Source organism: Rhinolophus sinicus, linkage group LG07, assembly GCF_036562045.2.
Source record: "Rhinolophus sinicus isolate RSC01 linkage group LG07, ASM3656204v1, whole genome shotgun sequence".
Lineage (NCBI taxonomy): Eukaryota > Metazoa > Chordata > Mammalia > Chiroptera > Rhinolophidae > Rhinolophus > Rhinolophus sinicus.
This window is the reverse complement of record NC_133757.1, coordinates 112,597,053-112,610,462: the sequence shown is the minus strand read 5'-3', so window position 1 is coordinate 112,610,462 and position 13,410 is coordinate 112,597,053. Positions and strand designations below refer to the sequence as shown.

Below are 13,410 nucleotides of genomic sequence, written 5' to 3'. Positions count from 1 at the left end.
CTGCATTTGAAAACGAAAGACTAGAATTTCCTTAAGAACAAAATTAATTTCCCTTAACTTCTGAAGGCAAAGCATATGAAAATAAATCCTCAGCCACAGAGAGAAGTGGGAATAATGGTTATCATCAAGCCAATTAAGACTCATGAAACCAAGAAGACAGATGAGAGTACAGGGTTGTCGAGGAGCCTTAGTGCACTACCTTCCCAAAACGGTCATGGCCTCCCCGTCGTCCTTGCAGTTCAACAGTTTGTCCACATTTGCATCCAGCACAGCCAGCGCCAACTGGAATATCACCTTGATTCCTTCATAGAAGAAACAGTCAACAACCACAACTGCACTCTCAAAGGGCATCACGCTGAGAAAGAGTGTGAGGAACCAAGACAGGGAGATGGTAGAAATCACGCCCAGGTCCTGCATGCAGTCGTACAGCTGTGGGACGTAGTCTCGTGCCAGCTCCTCGAAGACACCCTGGTCCACCAGTGCCCCTGCAGCAGTGGACACAAAGGGTCCTGGGTGAACCACCTACACGTTCTTATTAATGCACCCAATCACATGGCTCGACTAAAACAATCCAGTTCACAACTGCACTGAGAGAGAACTCTGCTCCTTCTCTGACTGTTCTGCTGTTACTAGTTACTATGTTACTATGTTACTAGACCAAGGTGTCATCCTGTCCACTCACTAGATCAGTTCTGGCTGCAGGTTTCCTTCCTGGCATCTTCCTGCTCTGCTTTCCATGCCATAAAAAGCAATAATATGACAACTATGAAGGTTGTTAAGAAAGTTAGTTTACAAAGACTGCATGACATACAATCAGTTATTTTGTTAGCAACATAATGTTTGATTAGGCATGAAATGTGTATCTAACTAGCTCCATTTCTTGGCACATTCTTATTTAAAAAAATCAATTCATATGCATGGTCCCCACATATTGTTTTTTGAAATGGCTTTTTTAAGCTTTAAAGTATTCCAGCTGTACTCCACAGTCAAGATTCCACGCGTTTAAGTATTCCACACATTCAAGATCAATTTACTGACATTTCTGTAGAATATTTTCAATGAATTAAATTAGGGTGCAAAAGTTTAGAAATAAAGACAGAACACAAGAGGGAAGCGTAAAGCATGCCAAAAAAAAAAAAAAAAAGGTAACACAAAGCTAGTCCTGCTAAAATGAATGTCTAACAAACACTTGAGGGGAGAATAAAAAATAATAGCAATAATTTGTTTAAATGCTCATAATCGTTGTTTGCTTTTGCAACAAAACCAGTTCTGAAAAATCCTTTAGAAACTTAGTTTAGGATAAACCGTTATAGCTCTCTTGTCCACTCCAGATAGCACCTCCCCCCCCCTTTTTTTAATACTTCTGCTTTCCACAGATTCCATTCTCTTCATAAAATAATTTTTTTTGTCAGACCCTTTTCAGTTGATGGTTGGTGAGCTTGGTGCAGCTGTCACATGTCACAGAGTGACACCCATATCAAATGTTTTCTAAATGAATTTCTGCAGCAGTGACACAATGTATGTTCTCTTAACATGCAACGTGTGTTCAGTTTTCCACAGGGCTCCCATGTGTACAATCCGTACCGACTGCAGCCCTCTCATTTCCACTTTGGAAAGCTGGAGTAGTCTGAAACTCTTTTGGCCAATGGTGACTGGAAGTGCTGTACTAGCTGCTATCGTGTCTCTGGAAACATTTCCTTAATGAGATACGGGTTCCAGTGTTCACTACATCCCCACATACCAACAACTCTGGTGTTGTAGTAATCAGGCAGCATGCGCTCACACAAAGCCACCAGCAGCCAGAAAGCCTCCTCCTCCTTGGCATAAAGCAGCAGCACTGAGGTGACAATATTCATGGCCTAAAGGAATCAAAGCGATGTCATCACACACCTTTTAACAAACAGGCAATTGCTTAGCCTAAAGAAATTACTGAGTTAGTCTCACAGGGGCCAGCAACCTTTTTTTGTAAAAGGCCAAATTCAAAATATTTAAAGGTGCTGCAAGCTATACACACCTTTTGTTTACAACCTTCTAAAAAGGTAAAAAGCCTTGATCCTTGAGCCGGCCACTGCGAAAGGTCTTCAGGAACACCCACATCCACCAAGGACTGAGACAGGCAAACCCTCACTCAAAAACTTTGCCCAAAGTTTATTTGACAAAGCCTTTGACCTGCTACAATCTCAGTGTTTTAATACCTAATTCAGTGACGTAAATCCTTTTTAATCTATCATAATGGCTTCTATAACCAAGTACACAAGGCAGGAGGCTCTCCTCAGAGAACAATGAAGTCTTGTAAACTTAGCACTTCCCATTATTTCCATCTGGATAAGGAAGGCAGTGATAAGTACCAGGGACAAATTATAGAGTGACCTACTTTATTAAAAGATATTATCAGATAGCTCATAAGGATACTCAGGGATCAACTACTTTAATAGTCCTCGTAATTAAAAAGAGGGAGATCAAAAGATAAATGTGAACTCTATTATACCAGAAGCCAACTAACTCCTGTACTCTTTAATCTTCTAGAAACCAGTAATTGTTCATCAGACTTCTATATAAATGTCAAAAAAAGGGATTTTGGTCTAACAGGCTCTTTCTTGTAAGTCTTGCCCAGTATTTTCCCAAGTGAAATCATTACTAAAATTCCAGTTGAGAATTAACCAGCCGATTCTGCACACGACACGATCATGCTCACGGTTAGTTCCTTCCTCATCCAGTCAAGATCAGTTTTTCTAAGAGTCTATTTTGCAATGGGCTCTGGACTAGGAATTGGGATCGGAAGTGGAGAACACAACGGTGACAAGTCTCACAGGGCTTAAATATTGGTGTCAAAGATAGAATGAAGATGTAAAGGTTAAGTAATTAATTTTTTGGTATATTTAAGTGCTATCAAAAAGATAAAATAATGCGGTACAGGGAGAGCTGGAGAGAGAGAGAGAGAGACAGCGAGAGAGAGAGAAGGAATTTATCCTGCTTTAGCTTTTAGCTGGACGGACAGAGCAGGCCTCTCTGAATATGTGGCTTCTAAAACTAAAGCTCACATTGCTTGGAGCTTGGAACTTCCCCAGTCGTGGTATATGTTCTAGTGCAAGAGATAACCTTGGGTGGTATGTGGGCAACATTTTTTTTATAGTGAATTAAGCATTTACTTTAGTGTGTACTGCCATAATCATAGCATATAAAAGTTATATTGTCAAGAGCATTATTGTATAGAAGGAGCAAAGTAGGAGCACTGTGGAACCGAGAATGCAGAGGGAAAGGCCTGGGGCGCAGGCAGGCACCTTGTTACCCCAGGAAGGGAGCGGGGTGGACCGGAGAGTGACCAGAAGGGACTTTCCAAGGTCACCCAGCAGGGCAGTGGTGGGTCCAGAAAGGGCGCTCTCGGCCCTCGGCTCCTCTGCTCAGTGCACTGGTTCTCATCCAGGGAGATTTGGCTCCGCAGGGGAACCATGGCATTTGTCTAGAGACATTCTGGTTGTCATGACTGGGAGGTTCTACTGGAACGTAGTGGGCAGATGCTATTAAACAGGGATGCTTTTAAACATCCCACAAAGCACAGGACAGCCCCACACAAAGAATTATCCAGTCCACTAAGTCCGCAGTGCGAGGTCAACAAGCCCTGGTGGAATGATTGTTCTGTTACCCATAAAGCCTTTCTTCTTTCTATTTACTGGCAAATAATTTTCCTTGTTTTTTAGTATAGACCACCTGTGACATTTACCTGGCAGTACCCTATGTTAGGATTTCGAAAAGCATAAGCTGTTAAGACTCTCCTCAGAGCGGCAATGCCCATCTCGTTCTGGAAGGCTGGATGCTCCGGGAGGGAGCGGTGTAAGTCCCTCTCGATCTCCTCAGTGGCGAGGTTGTACTTCCCCATGGACTTCTCCACCAGGTCCTCGTAGTACCCAGGGTGCGTGGCCTTCTCGTTGATGGCACCTGGGAGACATACCCAACAGACACAACATCAAAAAGTGGAAACCCTGTCCTTGGTCTGCAGCCTCAACTTACCCACCTGGACCACTTCACTTCCCGGACCACGCAAAGGACGATGAAATCCCACAGAGGATGAGCTGTGTTACAATCGCGGCTAGACGGGCACATTTACTTGTGGCCACCTTCCCTCTCTCAGCTCCATAGTAAGCCGGCTATTTAAAACCTCAGAAAGTGGAAGTTTGAACGCTGAAATCTGTATTCCGAGCAACTTTTCACAGACCATCCTGAGGAGCTGCTTATGAGCTGAGGAGGGAGGTAAGCAAAGCAAGCCTAGCTCAGGCCTCAGCGCTCCCTTCAAATCTAGCAGCTTTGCTTTCATTTTATTGGGGAGGGGGGGTGTCCTTAAGGTTACACTTCAAAAAGGTGATTCTGCCCCTCAAACCAAGTTTGAAAATTGTTTGCTAAAGTATAAGCTCTGAATGGCTTAAATAGCTGTACTGAAGAGTATGAAGCCATATGAGAAGGAGGTAATAGACTATGGAAGGATTTTTAAAATTGCAGGGGTGGGGAGGGGACTCCTAGCAGTGGTGAGCCACTGCTGTCCATGGGAGCTCCTCAGGCGGTGGGCAGGTGGGCTGAGAATCACGGCTTGAAGACACTGCATGTTAGGATTCTTGAAGACAGAAAAACCCTGCACACAAATATCTAAATCTAATTACATATAAGTTATACTTTCTTGTAAGTTATATAATATTTTATGTAAGTTAGGTATTTATATATAAATTATATGGGAGTATAAATTATATATGCACATATATACATATAGTATAAAAATACATATACATATAAAATATATACATACACATAGATGTGTATGTGTGTGTGTGTGTGTGTGTGTATAAAATGCCAGGGTACACATTCATATTTCACTGTTTAGAAATCAGAGTCCCTGTGCTGGTCCAGTCTTTCTCCCCGATGGTCACCCAGAGAGCCAGTGCTGACCACTCATGTGCCCAGGAAAAGGCAGTCTGGCTGGCAGCCACTTATCATTGGTTTTTGCTCTGTTCTCCAGGGAGATTTGCAGGGATTCTTGCCATGTGGCCTGCATGTCCCTTCGGTGGGTATAGGGAGCCAAGTCCTGGGGCAGAGGCCCTCAGGGTCATGGGAAGCATGTCAGGATCCAGGCAGGGCTCCCCTGCGAGGAGCTGGGCTCACCCCATGGGCAGTCTGGCCTCCATAGGAACCCCACTCCCCATGAACTGTCTGGAAATAGGGGCTCGGGTACCTATCCCAGAGAGGCAGCATACAGACCACTTCACCCTCTGGCTTCCCATAGCCCATCGTGGACATAGAAAACATTGGGTCTAATTCTAAATGTCTGCAACGGGGCTGTATGCTGCTGTACACTGTCTCCTGGTGTTCGTTTTGAGTTTCATTTCTATCTAAAAGGTGCTATAAATAACTTCTAATCTGAATAAGGAAGATGAAAATGGAATTTGTTGTTTACTCTGTGAGCGATCAGAATCATGTTGTCAAGGTGACCAGTTCACCAAACACAAGCAAGGCAGAGGACTGGACGGCAGGATGACATTGGGCTGCGTTTGCAATTGGAGATAAATTGACTCAAACCTGGGTTTCTAAATGAGGAGCTACGGCTGGTCTACTTAAGGAAAATGGAAAGCAAGGCATGCAAACCAGGAGAGAACAAACTAGTTTTACATGAAACTGATCAAGCCAATTACTTTTCAGGATTCTATCAGCCTACTTCTGAGATGTTAATACATCTCATTATGGGCAAATACCATTTATGTCTACTTTTAGAAACAATGACGAGGTTTCTTGGTGTGTTTTTTTTATTTAAGGCTTTTCTGTAACTCCGGAAACTATTTAATTTTAACGTCATTTTTTTAATGTAAGGTTTCAATACCAGCACTAGAGGCAGGCCATCTTAGGTTTAAATAAAAATATTCACATACACATATTTCGAATGATTACATTTCAGGCCTCTCACCAAGTAGAGAAAGTGATTTATATATTAAAGACTGGTGACACCTGAAGGCATGCCCTGATGTTTGCGACAGACTGGGCTGGGAAGAAGGAGTGGGGGCTTGGCCTGCAGGGCCTCTGGTTTCTGCCTCAGGGCTCAAAGGTTTGACCTGACAGGGTGCTGGTCGGGCATGAGCCTAGCTTGCGTGCCAGTGAAGGTGGGCACATCTTTCCCACATGTCCATGACGCGTCCCTTTCTACCCTTTATGGCATCTCCAGGTTGGGGCCTAAGTATTAGGTTGGCACAAAAACAACTGCAGTTTAAAAGGTTAAATTGCAAAAACCGCAATTCTGCACCAATCTAATATGATCCGGTTAGGCTTTTGGTCGCAGGGCAGACTGGTCTCTCCTCCATGTCTCTAGTGATGACCAGTGAATCCAGGTAGTAGCAAAAGTGAGGGACCAGGCTTTCTTGTTCCTCCCCCTTTCTCCCTCTCTCCACCCCAATGACTGCTATGACCATGTGCCAGCCACACTTCCACATTCTCAATGAAGTTGGCACCGCCGGGAAAGGAAAAAGGGACTCCAAACATCACAAAGAATTAAACTCTTTTCCCTCGGGTTCTCTTTTTCCCTAAATAGCATTCGTGAAAAAAAAAAAACACTATGAGGACGCGAAGGTGGTGGCTTTGATATTTCGGCCACTGAATATGTCTCCTGTACTTTTTATGGAGGGACTACAACGTGCTGGCGAGGAAAGGAGATATAGCTCTGAATTGGGGTTTGGTATCTGAAAGAGCCCCGAGGCATGATGTGGGGGTGAAGGGGAGCCCCAGGGTCCTGCCAGCTCCGGAACCAGCGCTCCCTCCCCAGCCCAGCCCTACCTGACAGCAGCAGCCACAGCTCGCCCCGCATGCTCTCTGGGATACCCTTCAACACAAGCTCCCGCGTCTTTTCTGTGCGGTACATGCAGATCCCTTGCCCGTACTCAGCAAAGTGAATCTTCCAGGCTTGCTCTTTCAAAAACTCTTTGGCCTGAAAGGAATAATGACACAAGACTGCATCCCAAAGTATGCTGATCATGGAGAGGAGAAGTTCGATGGGAGGTCAGCACATTTCCCCCTGTGCATAGAGCGGCGAAGTTCTGGACAGAACTCAAAAGAACAAGGAACTCGGAGTTTCTGGAGTGTTCCCTAATCAGACCCATCCATCTATCACATCCTGTGGTTCTGTCATGAAGCTTTCTGGCCCTGACTCAGAATTCCACTTCCCTGACACAGTTCAGCAGAATGCAAATGATATTCTTGGCTTTATGTCTATAACTCCAAGTTAAAGTGGGTTCTGCTTTTTTTTTCTTTTTCAAATATTGCCTGGGAAATGATGTACTTATTTGTTGGTTGACTTAATAGTTAAACCAAGTCCAAAAAAATGTCACCCGTGTCCTCTCTAACGCTTGTCTCCTTCCACGAGAAACCACTCTGAAACCTAATGACATATTTAGACAAGATCTGGTTTACTTATAGGAAAATAGCTATTGACCTAGATATGAGTCTACTTTTATTAAGGAATGTTTCAAACATGACTTTTCTAATATGGAGAGTTTTGGGGGAAGAGCAGGAGGCACCCACCAATTTCGGGTTGAATTCCTCAGGAGACCGCCGCCGGTACATGGTCATCAGGGTCTGCGTGGCTGTGGGGACGCTGTTGCCATTGAGGTTGAACTGGCGCTCTCCGTCGGCATCGGAGCTCGTGCTTCTCTGGGGGCTGGAGGAAACGAGGCTGCTGGGCCGAGAATACACCTGCCGATGTAGAGAGGAACAAGACATTGGAAGGGTTTGGGCAGCAGCCAGCCCTTCAGCGTCCTCTACAGATAGCATGAGCGCTGTCATGTTCCCAAGATGTTTCTTGCTATGTGAAGAAACAGCAGGAGGGCAGCAAGCCAGCATTTTGGTAGGGGTTAGACAGGTGCGTGGGTCACAGGCCACAGAGCTCAATCCTCAAAATAGGCTTCTGCCGTATTTTAGCTGCATGTTTGCAGCAAACTGGTTGGCCATTTGTCTCTCTCATTAGCATGCAGGCAAAGCATGGCGTGGTTGAATCAGCTGCGTATGGGACCGCTTCCCCCACCTCTTGTTTAGGTTCTGGTGCCTCAAATGCTCATATAAGCTCATATAAGGCAGGCGGACAGGGACAGGGATGTTACTCATGGGGCCATCATCTTTACAATATGTTCTAGCTTCCAGTGACTTGCTCTGTTACTTGAGCTAGTCACACGTCTTCTGGGCTCCGGTGTCCCTGGATATTGGTCAAGGTATAATCCAACAGGGACACAGTACTCATTTAGTCATAATCAAATCATCATGCTGATATTGTGTTTCAGGTCTGAGACTTTCGTGAGCTCTGTACCATTCCCATCAATGTCACTATATGGACCAGGGTCACTGGCCGTGTAACCAGGACAAATTACTTAATAATTCTTCAACTGTAAAATCAGAGGGTTGGATCGGATGATCCTATAAGGTTCTGTCCAGCATGAGATTTAAATGAGATATTGCTCTGGGCATCAGGGTAGGTGGTTTATCTTAGCACAGCTGCAAAGCTTGAAGCGCAAACAAAATGGGCAAGGAGGTGAACACTTCCGGCAGAGTAACAGGACCAACCAAAACACCCTCAGGTGTCATTCACCGACCTCGTCGTCCGAACTGTTGTAGCTCCCTGCAAACTCTTTGTCCGAGTATATTTTGGAGGTCGTCTGTTGCAGGAAGTCAGAGATCCTCTGCACTAGAAAGTCTCTGTCTTTCAAATTGGCAAACAGGAAGGTCATCCTGTTCCTGGTGCTGATGGATAAAGGACTGGGGAGTACGCTGGAGCTGTCTGCCTTTTCTACAATTGTCACCTGGAAAGAAACACGAAACAAGGAGCCTTACTTTCCAAGGGTTACCACAGGAGCCGCTGAGCAGCACTAAAGAAAGGTCACAGCACGTTTATGTTCTGTAGGAAGCACTCCTGTTTTACTGGGGCAAATTGAGATCCTTTGACTCTGTTCCAATCAAATAAAACAGCTCATAACAAATCAAACTGGAGCACACACCAGAAGCTAGAATCATCTTGCTAGTTTTTCTAAATCACTAGTTATAAGCTGGGAATGATTATGCCCCAAGAGACATCTGCCAGCATCTGGAGGTGTTTTTGGTTGTCACAAGTGGAGGGTACCACTGGCATCTCGTAGATACAGGCCCGGGATGCTGCTAGCCACCCTACAGTGCACAGGACAGCCTGCCCCCAACAAAGCCACCCAAGACGTCCCCAGTGCCAAGGCTGAGAAGCCTTGTTTGTAAAGGAATTCTTTGATTTTCATTAAAATTTCACAGAGCCATAAAAGGGAGGACTCCTAGCTGCCACATTATCCATAAGAGACAGAAAACAGCCCTGATACTGGTTCTTTTAACCAAGTTTAATGTCAGGATGGTTTTCAAAACACCAGCAATCTTTCAAATGTTTCATTTGGACCCTAGGGCTTTGCATTTTCACCTCCTTCCATTTCAACATTTTAAAGGATTGATTCTGAACAGACGTGATGTAAATAGCTTAACTGCAACCCTCTCTGCACTGGCAAACTGTGTGTGTGTGTGTGTGTGTGTGGTGAAGTAAGTCTACCACATCGGGAGAAAAGTACAAAAGGCAGACATCCATTTTAGCTTTGAACTGAAGACATATATTTGGTGGTTTGTAATAGGATTTTCATCAACTGGAAACTAGGATAAATGCATTAGAAATTTTTTCTTTAGTACATTAGGGAAAAAAACCCTCAAGGCAAGCCCTAGATAAATGGTTTCTTTGCAGTGGCTCTGACTACATAATTCAAGTTTCTTTTCCCCTCTTCATTTCTACCTGTAAGCAGTCTAGACAGGCCCAACTTTAACCTCTTCCTCAGCATTTTCATGTGAACTGCATTTCCTTCAAAGCAGAACCTTAAAAATGTTCTCTCCCTCAAGGTTAAGAAACCTATTGGAGTTGCCTAAAAAGTTCGCGGGCCCAAGTGCAAAGTGCTGTGACTGGGCCATAAATGGACAAACTGCAGGACCCGACTTCTGGGGTCAGATTTTATAAATACATTTATTTAGATGTACTCTTTTAAAGGAATCCTCTGAGATACCTGGAGTTGCACAGAAAAGCTTTCTCTTTCCCTAATTAAAAAAACAAAAACAAACAAACAAAAAACTAGAGAAACAAGACAATGACCCCTCCTTATCATAAAAAGAATTTTCTCATAACACTTAAGAAATGTGTTAAACAAAGCTTAGTTTTAAAAGACTCATCAGCGCTCCCTTTCTCACCACAAATTTTTTTCTGATTCTTTTGACCATCCATCAGGTGTCGGGACCAAATAACAGATGCCAAAGGAATTAAAGGTTCAAGCTCTGTGCCTAAAACCCAGATAGCCACGTGGAGCTTGATAAAATCAAAGTGGAAAGTCCTTTATCTGACTGGATCACGAATCCAGGAACATCCAGAAAGCTACCACATAAAACATACACATGCTCACATGGTTACAAAGCCTTTTTCACTAACAGATTTCTAACCCATAAGCTCTGTACCACCAGGAAAGGGTAAGAGCTACATTCGAGTATTCTACAGTTTAATGAGACACATTTTCATTACCACTTTGGGTTATAAAATAGACTGGAATTTAATTAAACCTTGGAGTTTAATATGGAACATTTACAAGGTAATTTATGATTGGGAAAAAAAAGCCTTCATCTGGAATTTCTAATGAGGAACCTGATTAGTTCATTTTACCCTCCTGCTTAGCTGCCTCAGGAATTTCTTTAAAATCTATAGCAACAAGATTCTATGTAAACATTTAACATCTGTCAATTTGGTCTACCTTAACCCTATGTGTGAAATATATGTTAATAATCTCCAGTCAATATTTCAGTTTATTTATAAGAAAATTTAATAAAACAATTCCTAATCCGTCTAGTGCTAAAAACGGCCATTCCAAATAGGATTTAACATTCTCACGGAGGCCCCTGCTGATCAATCAGCTTAACTCAGTTCTGAAAGGTACCCAGTCCACAGAGAGACCACTTTCTACTCAAAGAGATTCCAGAAGGAGGGTGGTTGGCTTTTCTGTCATTATCGTTACCTAAAGGTAATAAAAATTCCATTAAGTCCTCTCCTTTTTCCATTAGTCGGGGTGAGGGCACTACCATTAACGTATCTCAGAGATTCCTCAGGTGAAGGGAAGGGCACTGCTGTCTCACTGAGCATTTCTTGAAAGCTGCATCCTCCAATCAAAACATGCTTTATTTCTAAATGCTGCCACCATCTTGTCTCTGCTTTGATTCTCCCTGAAATAAGACTGTGTTATCTCTTCCTTACCACCTGTTAGGGAAACTAGCAAGCAGAAGATGAGCTGAGAGCATCAGTCACCATTCTCTCAATTCCCTTGGCTCTCACTGTTGTATTGTAAATCGCACTAAAATGAGAACAGAGCTAGCTGGACCCAAAACCTTGGCAGGTGATGACCAGGGGAGCAGATGTCCTGGAAGTGCTTCCAGCCCTTCTCTGCTCCTCATTTTCCTCTGGATAAACAGAGTGAGGACTTGCTCAGATGCATGAACAGCACACGCACGGTACAGTCTCTACCCCAGAATGGGTTTCCTTAGTTGTTCCAGGTAAGTTTGCTTTTACTACATTCAGGTAGTACTTGACAAAGGATATGCAGTTAGCAACCATTTATGGCAAAGAAGCTACATTTGCTGGAAACGTTAGGCAACCCATTTCAGAGCTAAATGTAAGGAATGTTGAGTAATTACCCATCCCAGAATTCACCACCAACAAAATAGCCTGGTCTCAAAAAGGGTTATAATACCAGTTAGCTCATCCTATAGAAGGAGAACTAGATTGATCAATTGCCTAACATTTTGCATTCTTCTAGGAATTCATAATTTAAAGAAAATTATGTATATGATTGGGAGAAAACTAAAAACGATGCAATGGTCCAACCATAGGTAACTGAATAAATATAGTCTATATATCCACTTATGGAAAAATCTGCAGTCATTAAAAGTTACATTGGAAAAGAATACTTAATGATATGGGGAAAAGTTTAATATATACTCACTGTTAAAGGAAATAAGCAAAAAATAAAAATTCCCTATGTTTTATATCTAATAATATCAGTGATTATATACAACGCAAATTATTGGAGTAGCCTGGTAAATGGTACAGCAGAAAGTTAACAGCGGTTTTCTTTAAATGGTGGGCCTACGGGTGAATTTTGTTTTCTTTTTATTTGTCTGTTCTCCTACAAATTTTCTGTGATAGTGATGCATTATTCTTTAAAAAAAAGAAAAAAGAACAAAACAAAGAACATTTGCTTACATAAATGATTTTTTTTTTTTTTAAAGAAAAGGCAGAAGGAAACTTGAATCCTTTACTACAGGGAATCTACCAAAGGGTCAATCTTAATAACCAAAGCTTCTAACCACCTTCATTCTCTTCTAGAAAAGGAGCAGGATAGGTTGAAAGCTTCCAGGTTAGAACTGACAGCCCCTGATATCCTACCCTGGGGTTCCTTCTCAACCCCAAACCTCTGCACAGGGCAAGACCACTGTGAAGATCTGATAGAAACCTCCCCCCCCCTGTCCCCCGCATTACAACAGGAATGTTTCTTAGTCTTTATCACGCATGAGAATCATTCTGGGACTTTATCAAAATACAGATTCCAAAACTTGCTGAGATTCAGACTCAGCAGATCTGGGGTGGGCTCTGGAATCTGCCACGGTGGCCAGCAGTCCCGGGGCAGGAAATCGGAGGACCAGATCTGAAAAACACTTGGCTTTCTGATTCACGACCTAGACCGTCTCCTTTAAACCAAGCTGCTCTTAGGCTGTGAGCCAGGGGTAATAACTACATTTTCTGGTTTCTGTATTTGATGCTTTGACATTTAGGGGGCCTTTGACATCTCTGACCCTGGTAGGACCACCTCTCTAGAGTTAGCGACTCTTGGAGATAGTAAAGGACTCCCCCAGGCAGTAGGCCTTTTATATGCAAACCAACCCTTATCTATCTCACACTCAAGGCCATTATTCACCTGCCCTAATCACCCTAGGGCCGGATACCAGATAACTAGGGACAGCCTTATACCCCAGAGCCCCTTGAAATTATTCAAAGTAGCCAATAGTAAGCCTGTTTACCCTGCCCCAGCAGTTCCTTCTCTGGGAAGCCACAATAAGGACTCTCACCACGACTTCCCTTGCTCTGTCTGCCTGCTGACTGACCCTGTTGCTTGCTCATGTGGCCCCCAGGACTCCTCCCAGTGGGATCTGTGAGCAGAACAATCTGTCTTTTCAATGGTAGTCATCTCCTGACCTGTTGACCTCACCATGCCTGGATAATAATAAAATCTCCACTGTAAAACACTAGGCTGCCTGTGGAAGAGCTCACACAGGTCCCACAGTCACTTAGACCAATGGCAACAC

General features: G+C 43.5%; 1 protein-coding gene across 1 annotated transcript in view; it reads right to left on the bottom strand.

Annotated features, from left to right (window-relative positions):
- The window catches only part of TBC1D9 (TBC1 domain family member 9), an 85,642-nt gene that overhangs the window by 17,062 nt on the left and 55,170 nt on the right, over positions 1-13,410 (bottom strand). Inside the window, exons 7-12 of the mRNA XM_019730800.2 lie at positions 8,610-8,816; positions 7,549-7,719; positions 6,805-6,955; positions 3,722-3,936; positions 1,742-1,859; positions 200-485 (exon numbers count right to left, since the gene is read on the bottom strand). Of these exons, the coding sequence (XP_019586359.2) occupies positions 200-485; positions 1,742-1,859; positions 3,722-3,936; positions 6,805-6,955; positions 7,549-7,719; positions 8,610-8,816 (1,148 nt within the window). The remainder of the gene's footprint in view (positions 1-199; positions 486-1,741; positions 1,860-3,721; positions 3,937-6,804; positions 6,956-7,548; positions 7,720-8,609; positions 8,817-13,410) is intronic.